General features: G+C 39.5%; 1 protein-coding gene across 3 annotated transcripts in view; it reads left to right on the plus strand.

The window, feature by feature from the left end:
* Positions 1-21,114, plus strand: part of WDR25 (WD repeat domain 25) — a 123,659-nt gene extending 102,545 nt beyond the window's left edge. For all 3 annotated transcript variants that reach the window (XM_065595699.1, XM_065595696.1, XM_065595697.1), the window contains exons 5-7: positions 17,654-17,824; positions 19,995-20,135; positions 20,557-21,114. In XM_065595699.1, the coding sequence (XP_065451771.1) occupies positions 17,654-17,824; positions 19,995-20,135; positions 20,557-20,778 (534 nt within the window). In that variant the 3' untranslated portion in view covers positions 20,779-21,114. The remainder of the gene's footprint in view (positions 1-17,653; positions 17,825-19,994; positions 20,136-20,556) is intronic.
* The last annotated feature ends 4,953 nt before the right edge of the window (positions 21,115-26,067 follow it).

Below are 26,067 nucleotides of genomic sequence, written 5' to 3' on the forward strand. Positions count from 1 at the left end.
AGTACAGGTATGAGCTTTTCTTTGGAGGCTGAGAATATTCCCACTGTGATGTTTCTAAGTACAAGTTCTGAAGTCCTTTGGTCACACTAGTGGCTGATCTCCTAATAGGCAGCACATTTTACGGCCCACAGTACAGGATACCGTGAAGTTCACAATAGCTGAATGATGTATTTCTGTGTCATTAGCTGACCATATTTTTTCTTTCCCAAAACTGGAGTTTCATGTTTAAAAGCTATTTTAAGTAACATGGAACAATGAAGAACTAAGGATTGGTAATCTTCATAGACTGATCCCAAGGCAAATCACAATAATTGTGAGAGATTTTGTGCACACCTTTTTTTAGTAGTCTGACTGTAATTAAGAGATAATACTACTTTCCCACCATGTTAACAGGCAGTAATCCAGTTCCTAGAAATGGTTAGTTTATTGTTAAAAAGGGAAATTAACTGTTGTAAAGCATTTTAAAAATTGGTGTTCAGGTTTTAGGCTCAGAGGCACACCAGGACAAAGAAACCTGTCTACACCTGCTCCTAACAGGCACCGTTTTCAGATATGATTATCTGCTTTGTTCTCTGAGACATAATTAGATATGTGTGGAAGTTCTTCAGTCAGGAAACCACCCGAATAAGCAATTTGTTAAAAATATCTAATTTTAACTTGGAACATGCAGCAGTTAATCAGTGTTGAATGTGTAAGGAGTGGCGTGGGTCGGAAATGGATATTGAGCTTCCTGTTGGAATGTTTGTTTTAAAACCTAAGCTTTATGTTTATTGTCACTGATTAAAAAACAGCAATCTGTAGTTTACAGTCCTATCCATGCAATAGTTCCAAAGTGGACCATCATAGTTTCTTCTCTTTCCTATTGATTTTAAAATGTAGTGTTTTGAATTAGGGAAGAATGTATGTACTGGGTGATATGTGGATAGTCACAACTGAATGGTGCCATCAGAGACTTTTATCTGCCTGAGCAGTCTGAGAGAGGAAAAATCAGGGACGAGTTCTGTGTTTTGATTGACAATTAATAGGGCTCCGTGTCTGTCATGGAGATCGTGGAAGTTGCGGATTCCGTGACTTTCTGCAACCTCCATGACTTCTGCCGCGGCCAGTGTGGCTGACCCCAGGGCCGCCCAAGCAGCTGGCCCCAGGGACAGCCACACTGGCCGCTGCTGGAGCAACTCCGCAGCCAGCCGCTTGGGCGGCTCCACAGCCAGCCTCACCGGTGCTGCTGAAGTGGCCCCAGAGACAGCTGCACTGGCTGGTGCTTGGACAGCTTCAGGCAGCTGGCCCCGGGGACCCCCTGAGCAGTGGCCGGTGTGGCTGGCTCCAGGGACTGCCTGAGCAGCGGTCCCAGGGCAGCGGGAGCAATGGCAGATGGGCGGCCCTGGGGGGTGGCCGGAGTAGCCACTGCTTGGTGGCTCCTGGCAGCTAGTGCCACTGGCCCCTGGCCCCCTTTCCCGCAGCACCGTCCCCCCAGAGCAGTGCACCCCCCTGCCTTCCAGCTAGAATTTAATCAGGGATATTTAGTACAGGTCACAGACAGGTCACGGGCTGTCTGTGATCTGTCCATGACTTTTACTAAAGAACCCGTGACTAAATTATAGCCTTAGCTATGAGCTTCCACCTGTAGCATAATATCTAATGTCTAATAAATACAAATATAAGTATAATTGTTGCAAAGCCTCCAGTTACTTTTCAAAGTGTCAGTTTGCCATAAAACAATGTGTTGATTAAACATGAATTATTAATATTTAATGCATCCTGCCCATAACATTTGATATTTCAATACAGATTCCTTTTCACATATATTAGTTTCTTTATTATTCATGTGAGACAGTAACCATACTCTCATTTTCTTTTCTGTCTTGTACTCTTATGATCATATTCAAGATTGGATAAAGTGTCTTGTCCAGTATTTCACTTTTTGTTCTATCATAATATGTTCTATTTACTCTTAAAATAAAATAGGTGGCTGGGACCTCATCCCACCTAGTTACAATTATGATGCAAAGGTCCTGCAGATATGTGTAGTGTTTTCATCTTCATTAATTGTAAGATCTTTCCATGGTATTCTTGGTCTTACAAATTTGCTGCAGCTTTGCCTATTTTGCCTCAAATTGTATCTTCAAGTGTTTCAAATTGTCATTCAGCTTCAAGGAGCAGCTGATGGCTGTGTGGATGAAGAAATGAATTTTTTTTTTAATGTTTCCTTCATTACATCCCTGATAGCCTTTCCGAGAAGAATTCTTCTGTCAACCTAGCCACTGCCTCTTAGAGGTAGTTTTATGACAGCAACAGGAAAACCTCTTCTTTCGCTGTAGTAAGTGTCTACACCACAGCGCTACAGCATTGTAACTGCAGCTACGTCACTGTAGTACTTGTAGTCTAGAGTACACATATTATACATTGGAAGCTCAGTTTAAGTGGTCATTCTTCAGAGTGTACTGTTTCTGTTTAATGTGCTGGCTTTTCCATTTGCACATCTTAAACTTACATTTCCAGGGCCAAATAGCCATCATATTTTTAATGTTCTTTATACAACCTGAAATTTATCTGACTCCTGCACCTGGAATTTGTGTTGAGCTCTGGGAACATATTACAGGAATAATACTGACACAGTGGAGGGTGTTCAAAGAAGAGCAACTTAGGAGGAAAATATTAGCTAAATAGATGTATAATAAATGTGACAAAGGGATTGCTTTTTGTGAGAATGGCTGTAAATATGATTTATTATTAATTAATTGTCCAAGAATTAATATATACCAAAAGAGGAATTTTAAGTCTTAGAAGTAGTGATATATAATGGGAGGTTTGTTGCAGTCTTTCACACACTGAAACCTGGAGCAATAGATAGCAAGTTGGCTAACTAGAAACAAAAATGTCAAATCTATGCTGTATCAAAAACCATACGAAACATCGAAGGACAGATTTTGCTGCTCTTGCGTATGCTGAGTAGTGCCTTTCTCTACAAGACATCCTATTGATTTTGAGTGTAGAGTAAGGTACTACTCAACATGAGTAAGGTTGGCAAAATCTGGCCTTTAGTTAATATGTTTTAAAGCGAACATAAAGTGAAAATCTTCAATGTAAAGCCAACCAGTGTTTCATAGAGAACTGCATGGCTGTAGGCAGCAGCTTGTTAACGGCTTGATTAATAGTAACTTATACACACACACCCCTCAGAAGTGCACAAGCTAGTTATCTAAGCTCATATAGTGAAGAAAGAACTAAGGGGTACTAATGCATAAGTTAGAGATTTAGTATACAGCTATTTCATTCTGCTGGTGTTGAACCAAGCTTTGTCTGTGTAGCACCAATTATTCAAATGACTTTATATTGCTGTATAATGGGCTGATTAAATAAGGTTATAAAACTATCGGAGAGCATATAAAGACTTCACACGGAGACGAGAACATTTCAAAATGAAATTTTTAAAATGAGCTGCCATGTCAGAAGGAACACAGAGCTGTGTTTTGTCAGCCAAGGAGACTACACCACACTGAATGAAAGGGCCCAGTCACGGGGTTCTCTGCTCACTTCTAGTATGCCTCCTTGTGGCTCTGTCTGGGGAATTGCTCTGCCTGGTCTGACACCCCTTTTTGTCTCTCTTTCACTGTGAGACCCATCTGACACTCCAGGAGTGGCAGTGCTTTCTCTTCCTGACTCAGGAGTGGGACACTCCCTCTTCATTGCTTGGCCCTCCAACCAGGTCACTATAGTTTTTCCCTTCCTGGGGTATCAGAGTCTTTCTGTTTAAACTGTCTCAGGCAGTCTTCCAATTCACTGCCTAGATTGTGCCACTTCCCCAGTGGCTAGTAGGGGAACCCAGGCCTGCCCATTATTCCAGGTTCCAGCTCAGGACCCTCAAATCAACAGCCTAATCCTCCTTCAGGTGTGGCCTATCAGGTTACTTAACCACTTCTAAGGCAGACTAACCCTTTTTGGGCTAGCGTGGGGTGAACATTCTGTCACAGGCCCCACAGGAGCTTTGCAAAGACCTCAGAGCTGAAGCTGCCAGAACAGAAGGGCCTGAAACCGCCCACCCCCAAACACACAGTAATTCAAAAAGAGTTTAAAATATAAAACCACTAGTCTTCCTGTTTCTTTACTTGGCTATGAAAAGGTTATTCAAGAAGCCAAACTCACATGCCAGTTGGATTGCCTCATCTCCTGGCAGGAAGCATACTCGATGTTCAGTGGTCCACCTATTTACACTGACTAAAACTTGATATCATCACTGATCCATTTCACAGGCAGGAAACACCTGGATAGAATAAGGGAGTGAGACCTGGATACTTTGGCTCGGCTCCAAGGGCCCCTTTTATTGTCAACAGCAGACTTCTCACAGCTGGGTTAAATCTTTTTCTTTTAGGGTCCTGAGGGAACACAGTGATAATATCAGAACAAGACTAGAGCTGTAATACCACTTTCAACTAATACTACTTTCAACTGAGCTGAAGTTTCTACGTATCTCAAGAGACCAGCCATTGTGAACTGTCAGACTGAGTTGAGGAATTTATTTACACACATTGGTTTCACATGATAAGTAACAACAACTTTTATATGATGTCAGGTAGGAAAATCCTCATCCACCTCCAAGGAAAAGCTACACACTTGTAGAGTCAGGAAGTCACTTCTTAGTCCCAAAAAGTAATTCCTAAACAACACTCCAAGAACTTCCCAGGGCCTAAGTAAGTGTAAGTGTATTTGTTTAATCTTTGTAAGCATTATCAAATAACTGTATTTTGTTTTCTGCAGTGTAGTTGTAGCTGTGTCGGTCTGAGGATATTAGAAAGACAAGGTGGGTGAGATAATATCTTTTATTGGACCAACTTCTGTTAGTGAGAGAGACTTGTCTCGCTTACCAACAGAAGTTGGTCCAGTAAAAGATATTTTGCATCTACCTGGTCTCTTTATTTTGTTTTCTGTAATTTTTTCCTTATCTTTAAATTCTAAGAAATTTTTATCTTCCTGTATGGCCATTGTGTATTGTGTGCCTCACAATGTATGCCAATTTGCATACTGAGCCAGATGCTGATTAAGAGATTGCAAAATCTACAGAGACGTACACAGGAAAAAAAAAAAAACAGCAGGGGGCACCCTGTTTATTCATAAGGACAATAGCTTGTTCTGATATTCAGCGGGTTCGGCTGTGTGTTGCTCGCGGGGGGCGGGGTACGGCGGGGCGGTGCTCTTCTTTTTTGCCTGAGGCGGCAAAAAAGTTAGAGCCGGCCCTGAGCAGCAGGGAAGCAGTGGGGACACTACACTGCTAAAAATAGCAGTGTAAATGTGGAAGGCACTGCTTGGGGCGTGTAGAGAGCCATGCAGGGTACATAGCTTAAAGGTTATGGCATCCCTTTACTCTACTTGCCTAAGCCATGCTTCACCATCTGCACTGCTCTTTATACCCGTGCTAGGTGGTGTGTAGTGTCTATACTCTATATGCTGCCGTAAGTGTACACATAGCTTGTGAATGTGGGTTAGCGCCTTGGCTCTGTCTACTTACATTCCTCTGGGAGTAACTGGGTGGTATCTGGTATACAGTCTTCATGCTCCCACAATTTCAGCCGAAAGGTGGAATCCTTTATCAGTCCTGCTTCCCTGCATGGCCACATAAGCACTAGTCCTAATCTCGCCCTGCATTTTGTATAATGTATATATCCTCATGTTCTTACAGTATATGGGAGCATAGCTAGCGTTAATGGGATGAAATTCAGAGGGAATATTTAGGCTGAAATATATAACCAAAAAACTCTTCCTGATGGTGAAATGTTCTAGGCTGTAGAATAGTCTCCCTAGAGAGATGGAGAAAGCAGTAATGTTTGGGACTTTTAAAACTAGACTGAACACAACACTAGAAAATCTATGGAACAATGGGAACAATTCTGCATTCGCACAGGAATGGACGGAATAACAATAGATCTTTTCTTTTTCATTTCTTTAGTCTTTGCTTCTATAAAATAATACATAGTTACACTTTTGAAGCTTAAGTCAAATCATCTATAGCTATATGTGCAAGAGAGAGAGATTATTCATAGCATATGGTTATTACAGTTCTCAGTGTTTGAATCTCATTAAAGGACTGTTAAAAGCTAATAAATTTATAACGTGCAAATGCAGTGCAGTTTCCTTGGAAACATTCTAGTACAATTGCTTTATGATGAACCATATTCATTTTAAGAAGTGTGTAGTTAGGAGCCTGTATAAACTGGTGGTGATGTTTGTACTTACTTTATTTATGTGATACTTTGGGGGGGGGGAACAAAGATTATTCCTCTTTCAGTGATATAAATTCTTATTGATTCTGTGGGTAAGGTAGTCAAAGGAAGATGGAGCAGGGGCATTTGCTAATCCATAATAGTATTTGTGTATAAGTGTCTTAATGTACACAGTGATCCTTTCTGCATATGAAAATACATGTCTGTATTGGGTACAAAAGGTGTATGCACAGCACTAAACTGTTTACTAGGAATAGGGAGGGCAAATATGGTGGAGTAGCTTGCGGGATCAGAATCTTAGGGCTTGTCTACATATGGAGTTATGCAATAGCCGTTCCTGAATAACTCCTTGTGTAGACAAGCCCTTGTTTTTAACATCTTAAGATATAACTTGTAAAAGTGCATAATGAAATATTGCTTAATGGGTCCTCCAAAGGTTACAGCATTCTGTAATGCATCAAACAGGGAAATAAAAAGATTCTTTCTCCACCAGTTTCATTATTCTTTCCAAAGAAAATGCTTAAAAAATGCCATTTCAGGATCTTTATAGTGTCTCAATCAACTTGAAGTTTGTCAATTTTTTCTTTTTCTCAGTAACCTACAAACATTTCACTGTGAATGTCAGATTAAGCATTCAACATTTTATCAATATCTGCACATTTTTTAACATGCCTCAGTAGTCAAGGTTTTGTCTTTCAAAACAGAAGAAAATTAAGAACAGCAGCAAGGAGTGCCTGATCAGAACAGAAAAGAGAAAATAATGTATCTTCAGTGGCATACAGGAAAACCCATCCTGGGTTTATGGTACAGTATTCTAACCCAAAGGAACATATTTTTGTGGAAGATAAAGCTATAGAGTTTCTGACCTTTCTGTCCATGACATTACCATCTGTTTCAGTAATTAAAATTGCCATTAAAATTAGTTAGATTGAGAACAGGAACATAAGTGGATTTCTCATTTGCTCTTATAAAGTGCTCCATTCTGGTCTTAAATGTGATGAAAGGTTAATAAGGCAAATAGGATTTTGCAGTCACACCAAAACATAGGAAAATTTAATGTTGATATAGCATATGATTGAAATGAAACATTTCACATTATGAGAATATATCATTTAAAATGTGCGGAGGTAGCATTTCATTTATACTTAATCATTTGACACAAACTCACCCATACTGTGCAAATTAACTTTCTTTTATGCTGAAATGCAGTTTCTTGTTTGTATGAGTGTAGCATCTAGAAGTATCAACTGAGATTAGTGCCATATTGTACTGAGCACTATACATACACTTAGTAAAAGACAGTCATTGCCCCAAACTGCTTACAGTCTTAATGGACAAAATAAAGAGTTAAAAAAACTAATTTCCCTTTTTACAAGAGGGGGACTGAGGAACAGAGAGATTAATCATTAAGTGACTCATCCAAGGCCACACAAGGAGGCTGTGGTAGTGCTAGGATTTGAACCCAGATCTCTCGTAAGAACAATGACTTAATCACAGAACCATTCTTCTTCCTCATCGCTTCCATAAATCCTGAGTAATGGGACTTTATGAATGTGAAATGCACATATTCTGTGGGGTGGCCACTCTGGGGACAAGGTGTGGGGCATGCAGTTCACTTTACTTGAGGCTTGGGCTTTTAAAAAATCAAATATCACTATATATCATACACTGCATATACTTCATACAAAGAAATCCTATGGACCATCAATACAAAAATAAGTCTCTTAAATTCAGCCTTACTAAATACTATTCCTATCACCAATATCATTAGAATCTATTTGAAACTGCTTTCATTTGCTTAAATTACTGTTCTTGAAGAATGCCTGCAGCCCTGAACTCTGCCTTAGTAAAGGAGTTTCATCATTATGTTGAATTTTGTTGACGTCAGAAGCCATTATGAGTATCTTTGAAAGCAGGTCTCTTTTGTCCGGATATGTTGAGACTGTGCTAGTGGACTGTACGTTTTCAAAAGCTTGTGTATAATAAACCTGCAAATGGAAAAGCAGCAAAAGCCTTCATTAACAAATGACAGATAGCAGGGTAGGCTAACTGACATTTTGCCTAAACTGGCATCCTTGAGCATGTCATAAATTAATGGTCTAAATTAGAACAAAAGTTTAATTATGAGTTCTCATTATAGCAATGATATTGCAGTTATTTACTTTTGCAAAAGATCTTTGCAAAGTGAAATTGAAAAGTATATATACCTTGATCCCAATTACAAACCAAAATATTACTTCATTGGTTCTAGGGATTGAACTACACTTCTTAAAGTAAAAAAGCAGCTTTTTATTACATTTTTTGGATTTGTAGTCTAGATTATAAAAAATTACATGCATATTTTGTATATTACTATATCCTATATTACATAATTTCACTTTTTGGCTTGATATTTTTTAATCTGGGTGAAGAGGGTAATGTCCTTTCTCTGTGTTAGTAAGCGAAATTGTTTTGATGTGAGGCACTAACGTGTTGCTCAATGAGATGTAAATCCAGATTGCCTCCCCCTTTTCTGGCCACTATTGTTCAAGCCATTTAAGATGGTTGAATCTGGCCCTGACTGTCCAACCAAGAATTCCCCTGCCATAGAAAAGCTCCCAGCTGATGTAAAGCAATGGAGCCTGCTCTTATGCCAACTAATCCCTGTCTCGAGTGTAGGGCATGTGGGGGGAGTTTACAGGAGTGGGATAGAGTTAATGGGGAATGGATTTTGCTAGTGCATAGCATTTGTTCCCAAAGATGAGTGAGTGTGATTTTCCAGAACAGTGTGGAGAGGAGGGGGAAATCTGGTCTGTTTGCAGCAGTAGCGTGGCAAGTGTGGGGAAAGGGAGCTGAAATACAGACAACTTTAGCAGGGCACAGTTAAGGATGTGGTACATGGTTTATGGTGATTGTTTTAGTGGTGAGATGTGTGTCTCTGGGAAGAGAGAGGATATGTATTGTTAGATACCTTAATTTTTCATCTCTTTCCTTTCGTAGCTTTCCATTATATATGTTTTATCAATCATATCTGATACACAATGTAGTGCTTTTGTGGATTATTTTATATAGAATAGAAATTAAAACTTAAAGGGGTTAAATAGAAAATGTGTGTACACTTAAGAATAAATTGTCAGACAAAAGCAACATGGCAGTTGCTCTATTTCTTTCTGAAGCAGATACCCAAGAAGATTACAGTGCTGGAGAAGAAGTTAGCTCTGGTAGCAAGAGATTTGATTTCACAAATCCAGTTTGAAGAGCCGTGTAAAACAGGAGCTATCAAACTGCATTTGTCATTAAGCACACAGAGATGCATCTATTTTTAACATTCACCAGTGAACATGTAAAAACTGATTAACAATTAATTAATAGGGGTATAAACTGATTTTTGCCTAGATTTCCAAATATGTCCATTTTAATTATTTCCCCACTTTTTGACCTTTCTCATCATTAAAGTGATGTCCCAAAATGTATGTAAAGAAAATTCCATGTGGCACCCCTGGAGCATGCCGTACCTATGTTCCGTGTAAATATGTATATATGCTTCAAACAAACATCATGTTGCTGAGGACCCAAATAATGTATTTGAGTTTAAGCCTAAAACACTTTTAAAAATATAGAAAACTACCTCTTTTGATTGCTATTAACGATTTTCATTCATTGTCCCCTTCTCTACTGAGTTAGCCTTTGTCCTTGTGCAGCCTCTCTCCTTCCATGTCTCTGTTTTGTGCATCTCCATCCTCTGATCTTTCCAACTGTCATGGTTAGAATTTGACTCCTTTTTAATGATTCCTGTTGCTAGGTAACCATCTCTTCCATTTCCTGTTCTATCTGGATGTTAGAGCGCCCCTTTTGCATTAATAGCCACTTGATTTTTTTTGTTACATGATTTTCCCTTAGTTTAAATCATTCTCAGTTTTGCTGCAAGCCCTTGAGAATCCTTATATTTTATCATTTCTCATTCAAAAGACAGCTATAGTATATAGGAGTTCAGATTTTTTTTTTTATTCCTAACGGTTTACCTTTCTTTGTAACACTGTACAGAGTTATCCATGCATGGTTTTCACAGAATTATAAAGCAAAGGCTATATATACAATTATCACTTTGGGCTTTAAAAAAATCTAATTGCTTTTTCTATAGTGCAGGATTCCTAGGAATTTAAGTATGAAGGGAAAACATTTACTTTTTTGCCATCTAAAAAGGCAAGCGGATTGCTGAAAATTATATAAATTTTGCAGACTTCAGGCTTACAACTTGTTGATTTTATTACCATGTGTGGGCACTACCTGCATGAGCAAGGGTCTACAACTGAGTGCAAGCATTACATTTCCAAACTGATGAGACAGGCAAAGCATGTGAAAAACTGGAGTAACTGCTCACATATCTGTATGTAATGAGATGACAAGTATCCAGGCAGTCTCATAGTTTTTCAGGTGGAGGCAGTTTTATTCTATGTATACTTGATTTTCACTAGTTTGTTTAAAATGTGGTCAGAGATGGTTTAGTTGGAGGACTTGATTGATACTCATCACATTATTTTCGAACATTTTTAAATCCTTGTTTTTAGATGTTCAATATCAAAGGAAACCGAGCATGTGTGTTGGTTGACCTACACTGTCTGGGAGCAATACAGGGGCTAATCAGTTAAGTCATAGAATCATAGAATATCAGGGTTGGAAGGGACCTCAGGAGGTCATCTAGTCCAACCCCCTGCTCAAAGCAGGACCAATTCCCAACTAAATCATCCCAGCCAGGGCTTTGTCAACCCTGACCGTAAAAACCTCTAAGGAAGGAGATTCCACCACCTCCCTAGGTAACCCATTCCAGTGCTTCACCACCCTCCTAGTGAAAAAGTTTTTCCTAATATCCAACCTAAACCTCCTCCACTGCAACTTGAGACCATTACTCCTTGTTCTGTCATCAGGTATCACTGAGAACAATCTAGATCCATCCTCTTTGGAACCCCCTTTCAGGTAGTTGAAAGCAGCTATCAAATCCCCCCTAATTCTTCTCTTCTGCAGACTAAACAATCCCAGTTCCCTCAGCCTCTCCTCATAAATCATGTGCTCCAGACCCCTAATCATTTTTGTTGCCCTCTGCTGGACTCTTTCCAATTTTTCCACATCCTTTTTGTAGTGTGGGGCCCAAAACTGGACACAGTACTCCAGATGAGGCCTCACCAATGTCGAATAGAGGGGAATGATCACGTCCCTGAATCTGCTGGCAGTGCCCCTACTTATACAGCCCAAAATGCTGTTAGCCTTCTTGGCAACAAGGGCACACTGTTGACTCATATGCAGCTTCTCGTCCACTGTAACCCCTACGTCCTTTTCTGCAGAACTGCTTCCTAGCCATTCGGTCCCTAGTCTGTAACAGTGAATGGGATTCTTCCGTCCTAAGTGCAGGACTCTGCACTTGTCCTTGTTGAATCACTGCTGTCATTCTAAATTTTCAATTGGGGCATCATTCTCTGAGCAGCCAGGGCAGTAGTTTCGCTGTCTATTATTACAAAAATATTCAAAGTTAAGATGATGATAAGGATCTTACTCAAAATCTGGATTTCATTGCTTTAGTTGTTTTATGTCTAACTGTATCCTTAACTCAGAGGTTTAGGGGGATTATTTAAGAATGAAATAAGATATATCCTTTGTTTTGAGACCCATTCCATCCTTCATATACTGGCTATACTGGCAGAGAGAGAGAGAGAGAGAGAGAAAGAGTCAGGACAAAACTGGGAGGAAAGATCAAACCAGTATCTTAGATGCCTATATACAAATGCGAGAAGTATGGGGAATAAGCAGGAAGAACTGGAAGTGCTAATAAATAAATACAACTATGACATTGTTGGCATCACTGAAACTTGGTGGGATAATACACATGATTGGAATGTTGGTGTGGATGGGTACAGCTTGCTCAGGAAGGATAGACAGGGGAAAAAGGGAGGAGATGTTGCCTTATATATTAAAAATGTACACACTTGGACTGAGGTAGAGATGGACATAGGAGACGGAAGTGTTGAGAGTCTCTGGGTTAGGCTTAAAGGGGCAAAAAACAAGGGAGATGTCATGCTAGGAGTCTACTACAGGCCACCTAACCAGGTGGAAGAGGTGGATGAGGCTTTTTTCAAGCAACTAACAAAATCATCCAAAGCCCAAGATTTGGTGGTGATGGGGGACTTCAACTATCCGGATATATGTTGGGAAAATAACACAGCGGGGCACAGACTATCCAACAAATTCTTGGACTGCATTGGAGACAACTTTTTATTTCAGAAGGTTGAAAAAGCTACTGGGGGGAAGCTGTCCTAGACTTGATTTTAACAAATAGGGAGGAACTCGTTGAGAATGTGAAAGTAGAAGGCAGCCTGGGTGAAAGTGATCATGAAATCATAGAGTTTGCAATTCTAAGGAAGGGTAGAAGGGAGAACAGCAAAATAGAGACAATGGATTTCAGGAAGGCAGATTTTGGGAAGCTCAGAGAGCTGATAGGTAAGGTCCCATGGGAATCAAGTCTGAGGGGAAAAACAACTGAGGAGAGTTGGCAGTTTTTCAAAGGGACACTATTAAGGGCCCAAAAGCAAGCTATTCCGCTGGTTAGGAAAGATAGAAAATGTGGCAAAAGACCACCTTGGCTTAACCACGAGATCTTGCACGATCTAAAAAATAAAAAGGAGTCATATAAAAAATGGAAACTAGGACAGATTACAAAGGATGAATATAGGCAAACAACACAGGAATGCAGGGGCAAGATTAGAAAGGCAAAGGCACAAAATGAGCTCAAACTAGCTACGGGAATAAAAGGAAACAAGAAGACTTTTTATCAATACATTAGAAGCAAGAGGAAGACCAAAGACAGGGTAGGCCCACTGCTTAGTGAAGAGGGAGAAACAGTAACAGGAAACTTGGAAATGGCAGAGATGCTTAATGACTTCTTTGTTTCGGTCTTCACCGAGAAGTCTGAAGCAATGCCTAACATAGTGAATGCTAATGGGAAGGGGGTAGGTTTAGCGGATAAAATAAAAAAAGAACAAGTTAAAAATCACTTAGAAAAGTTAGATGCCTGCAAGTCACCCGGGCCTGATGAAATGCATCCTAGAATACTCAAGGAGCTAATAGAGGAGGTATCTGAGCCTCTAGCTATTATCTTTGGAAAGTCATGGGAGACAGGAGAGATTCCAGAAGACTGGAAAAGGGCAAATATAGTGCCCATCTATAAAAAGGGAAATAAAAACAACCCAGGTAACTACAGACCAGTTAGTTTAACTTCTGTGCCAGGGAAGATAATGGAGCAAGTAATTAAGGAAATCATCTGCAAACACTTGGAAGGTGGTAAGGTGATAGGGAACAGCCAGCATGGATTTGTGAAGAACAAATCATGTCAAACCAATCTGATAGCTTTCTTTGATAGAATAACGAGCCTTGTGGATAAGGGTGAAGCGGTGGATGTGGTATACCTAGACTTTAGTAAGGCATTTGATACGGTCTCGCATGATATTCTTATCGATAAACTAGGCAAATACAAATTAGATGGGGCTACTATAAGGTGGGTGCATAACTGGCTGGATAACCGTACTCAGAGAGTTGTTATTAATGGTTCCCAATCCTGCTGGAAAGGCGTAACGAGTGGGGTTCCGCAGGGGTCTGTTTTGGGATCGGCTCTGTTCAATATCTTCATCAACGACTTAGATATTGGCATAGAAAGTACGCTTATTAAGTTTGCGGATGATACCAAACTGGGAGGGATTGCAACTACTTTGGAGGACAGGGTCATAATTCAAAATGATCTGGACAAATTGGAGAAATGGTCTGAGTTAAACAGGATGAAGTTTAACAAAGACAAATGCAAAGTGCTCCACTTAGGAAGGAAAAATCAATTTCACACATACAGAATGGGAAAAGACTGTCTAGGAAGGAGTACGGCAGAAAGGGATCTAGGGGTTATAGTGGACCACAAGCTAAATATGAGTCAACAGTGTGATGCTGTTGCAAAAAAAGCAAACATGATTCTGGGATGCATTAACAGGTGTGTTGTGAGCAAGACACGAGAAGTCATTCTTCCGCTCTACTCTGCTCTGGTTAGGCCTCAGCTGGAGTATTGTGTCCAGTTCTGGGCGCCGCATTTTAAAAAAGATGTGGAGAAATTGGAAAGGGTCCAAAGAAGAGCAACAAGAATGATTAAAGGTCTTGAGAACATGACCTATGAAGGAAGGCTGAAAGAACTGGGTTTGTTTAGTTTGGAGAAGAGAAGACTGAGAGGGGACATGATAGCAGTTTTCAGGTATCTAAAAGGGTGTCATGAGGAGGAGGGAGAGAACTTGTTCACCTTAGCCTCTAAGGATAGAACCAGAAACAATGGGTTTAAACTGCAGCAAGGGAGGTCTAGGTTGGACATTAGGAAAAAGTTCCTAACTGTCAGGGTGGTTAAACACTGGAACAAATTGCCAAGGGAGGTTGTGGAATCTCCGTCTCTGGAGATATTTAAGAGTAGGTTAGATAAATGTCTATCAGGGATGGTCTAGACAGTATTTGGTCCTGCCATGCGGGCAGGGGACTGGACTCGATGACCTCTCGAGGTCCCTTCCAGTCCTATAATCTATGATTCATTCTGAATTTCCCTGGTTTTATGAGTCAGCCCCTTAATATTATTCTATAGTAGTTTTTGAAATTGTTTTTAATAAGCCATAAATATGGTTAATGGGTCGTAGCAGATTTTCACAGCTGATAAGATTGGAAGGAGCCTCCCTGGGCCATCTAGTCCAACTCCTAGTATTAGCACGAAGGGTTCTACATTATGTTTTTCAGTTTTTAAATTATACATTTACATTTATATTGTTCATTTCAATCAGCCAACCAGTTCAAGAGTGAATGAGGGAAATTTTGGGCAAAGACACAGGGGCAAATCCTTGTGAACAGTACCACATATCTTTAAGGTCAAGAAAGAGCAGACCTAGATCTCAATGAAAGAGCCACCCACAGTGTTCAATTTAGCCCCATAAGGAGAAGGGGTTGAGGAGACCCTGCCTGGATTCAAACTTGTGGTCCCATAGAGTCCAAATGTTTCACACTCGATGGCTAATTCCATATACCACCTCTCTTGCTTTTCATACCAGTGCATTGTAATGGTATGAAAAAGCGAGAGAGAGGTGTCATATAGGAGTAGTGCATTGTAATGGAGTTTTTTTGTAGGTTTCTGACTCTACAAACCTTCCCTGCAGCTGGAGGCAGGTTTTTAGATACCTTTACTGTGCTTCTCATTTCTGCTGGAGCACCTCTAATGAGTTTGCCTTAACTACCTCATAGACAAACTATCCCACTGATTGTCATTACTGTCAGAAATTGTTTCCAGATAGCCAAGCCACACTGACAAATTTGAAGATTAACAAAATTATGCAATAACTAACTATTGGGCTTCTTTGATATATATTTTGTCTTGGAGTGAGAAAAAACAATCTTTCTGTAAATGGAAAATCAATTCCATATCCCACAGATGCATAGCATGGCTCTTGATATATTTCTTTCCTCACAGAACATAATCAGTGTTGTAATTATTTTTTTTTAAGATATACTTTACTTTTCAGTTCAGTTGCTGCAGTTCTGAAAGATACAGGTATTTCCTTTATTGCTATGAAGTAAGTAGTCTTCACTCTGCTGTGCTATTGGATTGAGGACCTTTGGGTGAAAGTCTTACTCCAAAGCAATGGGACTATTCGTCTAGAGCCTACCACATACCTTTCAGGAAGGAGCAAGGAATAGTAGCATGAGACTAGTGGAGGGTAAAGGCTTAGGGTAAATCTTCAATGCACTGCTCTCAGAGTTGCACATAAAATTCCCAAGAGCAATTTAAAAGGTATCCCTTTGTTCCTCATAAATCCATTTTCATTTAAATTAGGTCTCTCATGCACCATATCCAGGAACTCTGGGAATAATAATGTTGTACTGGATTTTTTAAATCGTTTTTTCTGTGGGTTTCAGTACAAAGTAGTGCTCTGATCACACAATCCATAATGTTTCCTTGTGTAGAAATTCATTACACTCTCATAGCAGCAGCAGCAGCCTTTGGGCACATATAACATATTTAAAACAATTTAGCTACATATATACACAGTATTATTGGTGTGAGGTAGACACCAGTATATGTCCCACCAATGGATTGAGAATAATTCCTGTTTTAATACTGTGGATCAAATCGTGGGCCTATGTCAAGATGCACTAAAGGTCATGGGAGCTGTTCACTTCCATGTATGCTGGCTCTGCACTGGACTGACTGACCTTCACAACAGTTGGTCCTAGGGAATCAAAAGGGAGAAGGGTGGAAGTAGGGGTCCCAGAGTATTTTTATCCCAATGGGTTATTTCCTTCTCTTAACAGCTGTTAGCCTCACTGCCTCCATAGGACTCATCAGTCTCACAGAAATCACTTATTTGGGGAGCAGTTAAACCTGTTCCTTGGAAGGCGCTGTTTCCTTCTATGCCAGCTGTGAATTCCCTGACCACCATATATGGCAGTTGGTAGGTGGAGTCACAGACGCTGCTTCTCGGAAGAGGGAGTGGTTGGGCCAGCTTTGAGAGGTTCTTGGCCCTCTGGACTTGTGTTGGATTCCACAGCTCCAACTCCTGAATACTCTTTGATGCAGTAGCTAATGATATGGAATTTAACTTAATTTAGAAGTGGTGCATAAAGTGGTGCTAACAAGTGTTCCTGTATCCTTGTTGCCATGACAAAGAGGCTAATTTCTTAAGGTGTTGGATAGAAGTTTATAAGAAGAAAATAGTGAAGTAATACTTCCTTTTATATATTGTTTAATTTCCCGTTGTGTGTTATTAAATAAATATTGTGTGACGTTATAACAATGCTTCTTTGATAAAATAGATGTAATACTGCCTCATTTAAAAATACCAGTGTGCTACTCTATTATCATTTATCTATATTTAAAAATATGCTTTATGTGGCTTTAATGCAATGGTGCCCAAACTTTTCCTGTCCTGCCCCCCCACTACCAGTAATGGAATCTGTCCATGCTTCCCCTCCATTATTGCACAGCCAAGGCTTCCTCAACAGAGGTGCTTATGCTGAAGGCGGAGCTGGGGACAGAATTGGGGATGGGGTGGAGGTGGGGCTACAGGTGGAGCTGGCCTGGGGGTGGAGAGGGAATGAGGGCAGAGCTGGGCTGGTGGTGGAGGAGGGGACGGAGTGGAGTTATGGCTGGGGGCAGAGTGGGGCTGGGTGGTGCTCCCACCCTGCCCTTCATGGGGGGCTGGCCCAGGCCCCACTGTGTACCCCCCCAAACATTCCTCAATGCCCCCCCCACCCATGGGGGGCGTGCCCTACAGTTTGGGGACCACTGTTTTAATGAAATACATGAGTTTGTTATGATGATACACTTGTCACCACTTCAAATGACCTCATTTACATTGTGAAATATAATCTATCCCAACATAATGGGTGTTCTTGTTTAATAGGTGATAAAAGTCTACAAGGCAGCAGTACAACAGACCTTGGATGTCCTCTTCCTTCCTGAAGGAAAAGAATTTCTTACAAGCACGGATGCAGTAAGCCGGGACTCAGCTGACCGTACGATCATTGCATGGGATTTCCACAGTGCTGCAAAAATTTCCAATCAGATTTTTCATGTAGGGTTAACACTTATTATTATTTGAATGCTGATTTAGTATATTACATTGTGAGCAGAGTAAAAAGCTTTTGATTTTTCCTAAACTGCTGTGAGTTATTGATCAATTTTGCTGGAAGAAGGGATGAGTGCAGCTTATATTAAATCACAGTACTTCTGTATGATTTGAAGTAAGCCATTATAATGTTACTGTGATGTGTAAACTGCTACTTACTAAAAAGCAAGAGCTGTTTTTCTATTTTAGCAGCCCTTACTTATTCTCTGTAACTATAATTGTGAAGTGACCTAGAGAACTGTGAGTGCCCTCCTTGGAAAAGTATTTCCGTTTCACTGCCTATTCACTGACTTTTGAGCTAAGTTTAGGCAGGTACACAGGTAGAAATGTCGGTGTGTCCTGCAACTGTGTATCAAAGTATTTGTTATGGTATCACATTTCCCTCTCCAGTACCTTTCCCAGGACAGCAGAAGTGATGTATTTGGGATGATCACAGGTGAAGGATTTTATCAATAAAATGTTTGAGCAATAGCATGGTATATGCATGTAAATACATAGCAAAGGATAATAGCAGAGGCAAAATGGTGCTGGCAAAAAAATTACTTTAGCAAACACAGGTGCAATATTCCTTGCAATATGTAGCAGTCCAACCAACTAATTCATTTACATGCTGAATTGTCCAGAAAGGCTGGCAGCTTCACAGGACACTTAGTGAGTTAGTCCTTGCTCCCTTAGGCTCCTTTGAAAATCCCAGCCTAATCGCTCATGTAAGTTGAAGAATGCATGAGTGAATTGGGTTCAGGTAGTTCTACTTTTTTACTGGAAAGAACTGTACTGGCAACAAGATGGAGTGGATGATCTAGTAAGATACTTCTATCTCTAACTTCCACAATTATGTCTTTGTTCAATTTTGGAGCAGCACACGTCCTGGGTATGCAGTTTGACAGCATGTTAGTCATTTGCTCTGGAAAGAAAACGCTTCAGTGAATAAACAAACTGCAAAACAGTCATATTCAGTGTACTGAGCAGTTTAAACAAGACAATTCTTTTGGAAATAGAGCATCACTGAATGGGGAGGTTAATTCACTCTTTAATATGTTACTAACAAAAAATAGATAGTGATTTTGGGAAATAAGTACTCTTACATTTGAAAGAGCATAGCATTCCTTTTGCCCAACGCAATAATCTCAGATGTTTTTACTGCGCATAAACTATGATTTATAGTGAAACATAAAAGTTGTACATTAGAACTAGAGATGAGCTAAAACCAGAACTTTGATTCCAATTGCCCTCCCCCTTAGAATTTCACTAAGTTTGTGAAAGTTTGGGAAGTTTCGGAAGTTTGTATTTGAATCCCTGGATCTAAACCTGCCCATGTGACTTTGGATTTCTTCTGAAATTGGAGGAAACCCTTTTTCTCACTTTGCTTTGGATTTGGCTCATGAAGTTACCATCATTCATAATTCTAAACACTGGCCTAAGGCTATTGTGGATCCAAAAGTATCCATCTCTTCCTACAGCTGAACATTTTGAACTGAAAATAGTCGTGTTGAAAAGTGACATCATTTGTGACTTCTGACCTTACTAGGATTAGAAAGATCAGTTGTAATTAACAAACTGTTTTCTTCATGATACAAATAGCAGTAAAGAGGTATTTCGTACTAGGGGGTAAATCCTGTCCCTGCCTCTGTAATCAGAGAAGATTCTCTGGCAGCAGAACTGTAAGGGTAGCCAGGGTTTAGGGAGTTAAACAGGGACTATGGAAGGGGGTGGGGAGTAGGACTAGAGGACCCATTGCTACATGGAACCTTTAGTCTTCCTAGGACCCCAGAAGCTGTTTGAGTGCTTTTGGGCTGAAACTGCCTTTTTAAAGGGGTGAAAGGGAATATTCCTTCCCTATGCATTTGCCCAGCTCCTGCTCAGCCCAGCTAATTAGGGTAGATACCAGATTTAATATTTGCCTCATGTGAACTTTCAGGAGAGTGTGTTGAGCAAATTGGGCATGGATTTCTTTTAAATTTCTTCATGGTTACATATCTAAAATATGTCAGTTCTCACCCATCTTCTAATCATTCAGATATGTTAGATCTACAAAAGACTGCCTGATTAATTTGAACATGTCTGTATTTCAGGCAACAAAAATATAGGAATGTCAATCTTCTCAACTATTTTTTAGGAGCGTTATACCTGTCCGAGTCTGACTCTGCACCCTAGAGAACCTGCATTTGTTGCTCAAACAAATGGAAACTACATGGCATTGTTTTCTACCCAACGACCATACAGAATCAACAAAAAGAAAAGATATGAAGGGCATAAGGTATTATTCTTCACAAGAAACTTAAAGTATTCAGGACTATAAGTAATATAACCAATTTCTGTTCCCTTAACATGTCTGCTGATACTATTGATTTATAAACCAGGGTAGATATTAATTGACTTGCTTCTTTTCCTGTCTGGTTTCCTGTAATGTAGTTAATTTAGAACGATACCCATTATGAAGACAACGGAGATTAAAATAATGGAAGATTTTGTGAATTGTTAATAGCTTCACCAATTATTGATTGACTAGTGCTAACAATTTAAAGTCTAAATAAGTTTGTCTTAATAAACACCTGGGGAAATAATTAGAGCATATTGTGTAAAAGAGACATTTTTAGTACATTAATGCATTTTCAGGAGGTTACATTAAATTTCCCTAATTAGCATATTGATTTACTCTTATTCTTGACTCTTCACAGGTGGAAGGATTTGCAGTGGGCTGTGAATTTTCTCCAGATGGAACACTTCTAGTGACAGGAAGTTCAGAGGGCAAAATATTTTTCTATAACTATCACACTGCTAGAATCATTCACACTTTGTCTGCACATAACCAGGCTTGTGTGAGTGCAACTTTTCATCCAGTCCTTCCGTCACTTCTTGCAACGTGTGACTGGGCTGGAGATATCAAGATCTGGCAATAAGAAGACAGGGTTCCCTTTCAGAGTGAATCCAGGTAGTCCACATTGAAGACACGGGTGCTGGTGTTTCATCATAAATAAACCAGTGTATGTAATTTGAATTTTTCTTATGAATATGAGGGAGTCTGTTGTCATTTTGTATATTCCATCCAAGCCTTCTAAGAGTAGGATTTTCAATCCTTCCGTCTGGAAGTCAATGAGAGTCAGGCTAACACTGAGCGTTTTTGAAAATATCATCTAAGCTTTAAGCTTAAATTTGTTTTTTATCATTTGATGCCTAATGGGGGTAAAAAGGAGGCATAGTGGTAAATATTAAATTATACCAAAAATTAAAAAAAAGAATATTTCCACATGACTGCAGGTCTCTGCATGTCCAACTCCTTGCTGCTCTGAGTCCGCTTAACACTGGGGTCAGTGTTCAAGTTAATATAATAATATTTTACATTTATAACATCATTTTTCAATCCAAAAGATCTCTACTTCCATGCAGTTCAGTATCACCATGTGGAAGAAATCTTCTTCTGAAGTGCAAAGGAAAAGGATCTCCTTTTCTACTGACCTCTGTTAAATACATATCACCAGTTATATGGTTCTTCTTCTTCTTCTTCAACTGGTGTTAATTGTCATAGTATCATTGAAGCCAATAGAGCTATTACAATTTAGACCAGCTAAAGATCTCCCCCAAATATTTTTACATAGTCCTGTGTGTGTATAAGAGAGAGAGAGAAAATTAATCTTGTGCCTTTTAGTATCAACCTTAACTCTGACTCACAAGATATACTGACTCTTTAAACATATACATAGATTATTTAGAAGTTGTCTTTATATTTTGATGATTATGTTGAAAAGATAAATATGTCTTGTATGTTGGAATTAAGACTGCTACTAGAATGTGAGAGATGAATTTTCACATATCAATATTGTGGTTAATTGATTTTAATGAACTGCAGTGTTACAGAATATTTATGTCCATTTTAACTGAATATTTCCAGATTTTTTTAACTAGTCTTTTTTATGACAATGCTGTAGTTTGCAGATGTGTTATTCTGTGATCTAACTCTAAATTAAGGAAGCATTTTGTTTGAGAATATCAACTAGAAAAGAAGAGAGCGTGTACCACAGAAATGAAAGGGGGGAATCCCTTTTCTGATGAGACAAAGACCTGGATTTCAAACATGTGGCGGTTAGAATTGTAGGGTAGTTAAGCCACATAACCACATTTTGCTATTGCCTAACTAGAAAAAAGAAAGTAAAAGGAGGTGGGAAGGGGAGCATCCCATCAGTTTTTGCCTCTAATTTGTTTGCTGCCATCATTGGCAATCAAAGCTAGTTCTCTCCCTATTAATTCCATTATAGTATTTCAGTCTATGAAAAAGAACTTTATTCAGATACTGGTAATATTGTAGCTCCATATTAACCCATATATATTGCTATATCATAGAATCATAGAAATGTAGGGCTGGAAGGGATCTTGAAAGGTCACCTAGTCCAGCCTCCTTTGCGCTGAGGCAGGACCAAGAAAACCATTTCTGACAGGTGTTTGTCTAAGCTGGTTTTAAAATCCTCCAATGACGGGTATTCCATAACTTCCCTTGAAGCCTATTCTAGTGCTTAACTATCCTGATAGTTAGTTAGAAAGCTTTTTCTGATATCTAACCTAAATCTCCCTTGCTGCAGTTTAAGCCCATTATTTCTCTTTTCTTCAGTGGATGTGGAGAGCAATTGATGAATCCCCCTTATAACAGCCCTTAATGTTTTTGAAGACTGTTATCCGGTCCCCCCTCAGTCCTCTTTTCTCAAGACTAAACATGCCCAGTTTTTTTAACGTTTCATCATAGGTCGGGATTTCTAAACTTTTTATCATTTTTGTTGCTGTCCTCTGGACTTTCTCCAATTTGTCCATATCTTTTTTTAAAGTGTGTTGGCCATAGGCACCGACTCTGTGGGTGCTTCAGGGTGGGAGCACCCACAGGGAAAAAATGGTGAGTGGGGAGCACGCACCAGCAGCCCCCCTATCAGCTCTCTCTCACCCCATCCGCTAGCACCTTCAGCCCGCTGTGCCCCACGGATCAGCTGTTTCACGGCGTTCAGGAGGCTGGGAGAGATAAGGGAGGGCGGAGGAGTGAGGACGCAGTGCATTCGGGGGGGAGGAGGAACTGGGCGGGAAGAGGCGGGGTGGTGGTGAAGTGGGGGTGGGAAGAGGCGGGGTGGGGTGGAGTGGGGGCGGAAAGAGGTGGGACCTTGGGGGAAGGGGTGGAGTGGGGGTAGGCTGACCAGAGAGCAAGTGTGAAAAATCGGGACAGGGGATGGAGGGTAATAGGACCCTACATAAGAAAAAGCCCCAAATATCAGGACTGTCCCTATAAAATCGGGATATCTGGTCACCTTAAGAGGGGGAAGGATCTGGTTTGGAGCCGGGGGTCGATCACTCCCCCGGCACTTTGAAAATTCGGCGCCTGTGATGGTGGCCAAAACTGGAGATATATATCTGTTAATGTATGTACATATGATATATGTTTGTAACCTACCTGGGTCTAAAAAAAGTAAATATATAAATAGTGTACATATATTTATGTATTTAAATGCTCTGACACAAAGTAAGACTTAGTGTATATGTATTCATTCAAATAGCAAATCATCTACTTACAAAGAGAAGCTAAATAAAATGAAAACCCAACGACAGTCTCTGAACTGATGAATAGAGAGCTGCACTGATATAAAATTTGGATCCACATCCATCTGCAATCCGCAAACATGGTCCATGGATATCCACGGATGTGGATATCTGTGGATATAAAGCAGATATCTGCAGGTTTGCAGGGCTCTAGTGATGAAATATTAAATTATTAAAACATTAAAAAACACCACCCTCTTGTTGAGCTCTGTTGGAATCAAAGTGAGCTGAAATGCTTTTTAAATACATATGAAATCTGATTCATTAAGCACCAAGTCCTCCTTATCTTTACTTATGCAGGTAGTGCTTTGGGAGTCAATGGGATAACTCTCTTGAGTCAGACAAGTAAGATTTAGCCATCAGAAAATATGTGGTTAGAATTAAGAATAACAAATACTTTTATAATAAAATATAATTATTTAAAAATAAGTATCCTTTTATTTTTCCACCTTGGATTGAGTGCAGGGTTCTGTGTTTCAAAAGCAAGAGTTGATGTCATCACGATCACCTATAGTGTGCACAGCTTTATTCACATGTCTTTGCCTTAGACATTTGTAATATGCCTGTCACCAGAGTATCTAAGATTTTTGGAGTTAAGGCTGGCACCAGCTTTTGCAGTCAAGGCCTTGGTTTACTTTTAAAATGCATTAATTTATAATCGTAGTCTTGTGCCTATATTTTCTTGAGCCATAGTCCACCAAAATGATCCAGGGTTGTGCAGAGTCCCACTAATTTCAGAAGGACTCCACATGTGCTTTGCAAGATCAGGACTGTAGGGCCCTATCTTGCACCACTGAAGTCAATAGGATTTTATGTCCAAAACAGTTGATAGTATTCAGTTTTATACAGCATTTCAGTTCCATCTTTAAGGTTTGTTTCAGCTGTTGGTCTTGAGAGTCTGTTTATTCATGTTTGAGTTGTATATTTACAAAGAGAGTGTTAAGGTGCTGGAGCAATTTAGCACTCTTCTTTGTGTTGGTAATATGGTTCAAAAGAAAATAAATGAATCCATAGTGTTATCTTTGGGTGTCTTATTTTGGACATGATATCATTTCCACCATTCTTCCTATTGCTTAGCATATTGCATATCTTCTTTATTATAGAGCACCGGTCATGACTCTAAAGTTAAGGCTGAGTTCCATTTTGCGCTTAAAGAAGAGATTTAGCCTCTTGTTGTTCATCTAAAATATTGTGTATCCTCTCCAAACTTATAGAATTTACTCTTTGAGTAAAGAATGAATATTATGAGAATTTGCAAATAAATCCGTTACTTTGAGTTTCAGTTAGTTTTAAAATAATTCCTTTGAGAAATTTAGCCTGTCAGTCTTTTTTGTCCTGAATGATCTTAATAATGGAATAACACAGACTCAGACATTCATATTTCATCAAAATCATGTGCATATGCTGTATTTGAAAATAGGTTGTAATTAAGCTAAGTTATTAATGATAGTTGTAGCGAATGGTTAACTCAAATAGGCTGAAACAGGGTTCAACAACTCAGGTAGCTCTTAAGTAGGGCTATTGTAATATCAGAGGTGATTCAACCAATCATCACTCTACCTCTATAACTAATTTGCATGCAATAGCTTTATTGGTTGTAATGAGCAAGTAGTATGAGGGACACTGGAGATGTGTCAAGTGTTCTAATTGGTAGATTACTTGGCCCCAGTGTCACTACTCTTTAAAGGTTCCATTGCAGAATGCTACTTAGCCATCGATGCTTAAAGGCTCATTATGGCATTGCTGCCTCAGCTCCTCTGTGCACTAAGGCAGTCCTGCTGGGAAACTGAGAAGAGTGCATGGATGGCCAGAGTCATTGGGACCCAAGGAATGGGTTCCCCTCACCTCTTCACATAGCAATGCTCTCGGTATCACAGCCCTCTAAACCAATACATTAATGGCAAATTAAGGACCCAATTCATCAGTACACTAAGGTTGTTTTGTGTTGCTCTGGTGTACTGGTGAATCTGCCCTCTAAAGTTCAATAAATATATTAATTACTTAAGGTTGATACAAAATACCCAAAATTGGTAGAAACACTGCATGATAACTTTCGTTTGGGGTTTCTTGTTTAGTGTCTATGTATGACATTTTAAATAATTTTTGAAAACCAAGGACATTTTCACACAAAAAACTGCATTAATATCAAATTAAGGTTGAGAATACGTATTAGTAATTTAAGAATAAAATCACAGATACGTTATAATTATACCAAACCCAGGCATTATAAACTCAGGAAGTTCAAAGTTAAAGTGACACTTAAAAAATATTCAAATATTTGAGGTACGGAATACACAAGTAAGGCATACAGGCAACTTTAACTCTGTCCTGTAGGTACACCATGAAGAGAAAAATATGGGGAAATAATTGTCATTAAAATCAGTTTAATCTAATTTGGACCAGAAACACTAAAATGCCTTAGTTTTGACGCGGTGCAGCTAAGATTGCTTGGGTGCCTTCAATGTGCATTTCCATACCATTTCTTTGAAGTGTAATCTTAACGCTGAATTTCCTGTGTTTCTGTTGCTTGGTTTTGGGACCCTTGCTCCATGTTCGCATAGTTTTTTGCCTTTGAATAAGGATTGTGAATTTGGTTTGCATCTGCCAGATTAGTTTAG

Source organism: Chrysemys picta, chromosome 4 (assembly GCF_011386835.1).
Source record: "Chrysemys picta bellii isolate R12L10 chromosome 4, ASM1138683v2, whole genome shotgun sequence".
Lineage (NCBI taxonomy): Eukaryota > Metazoa > Chordata > Testudines > Emydidae > Chrysemys > Chrysemys picta.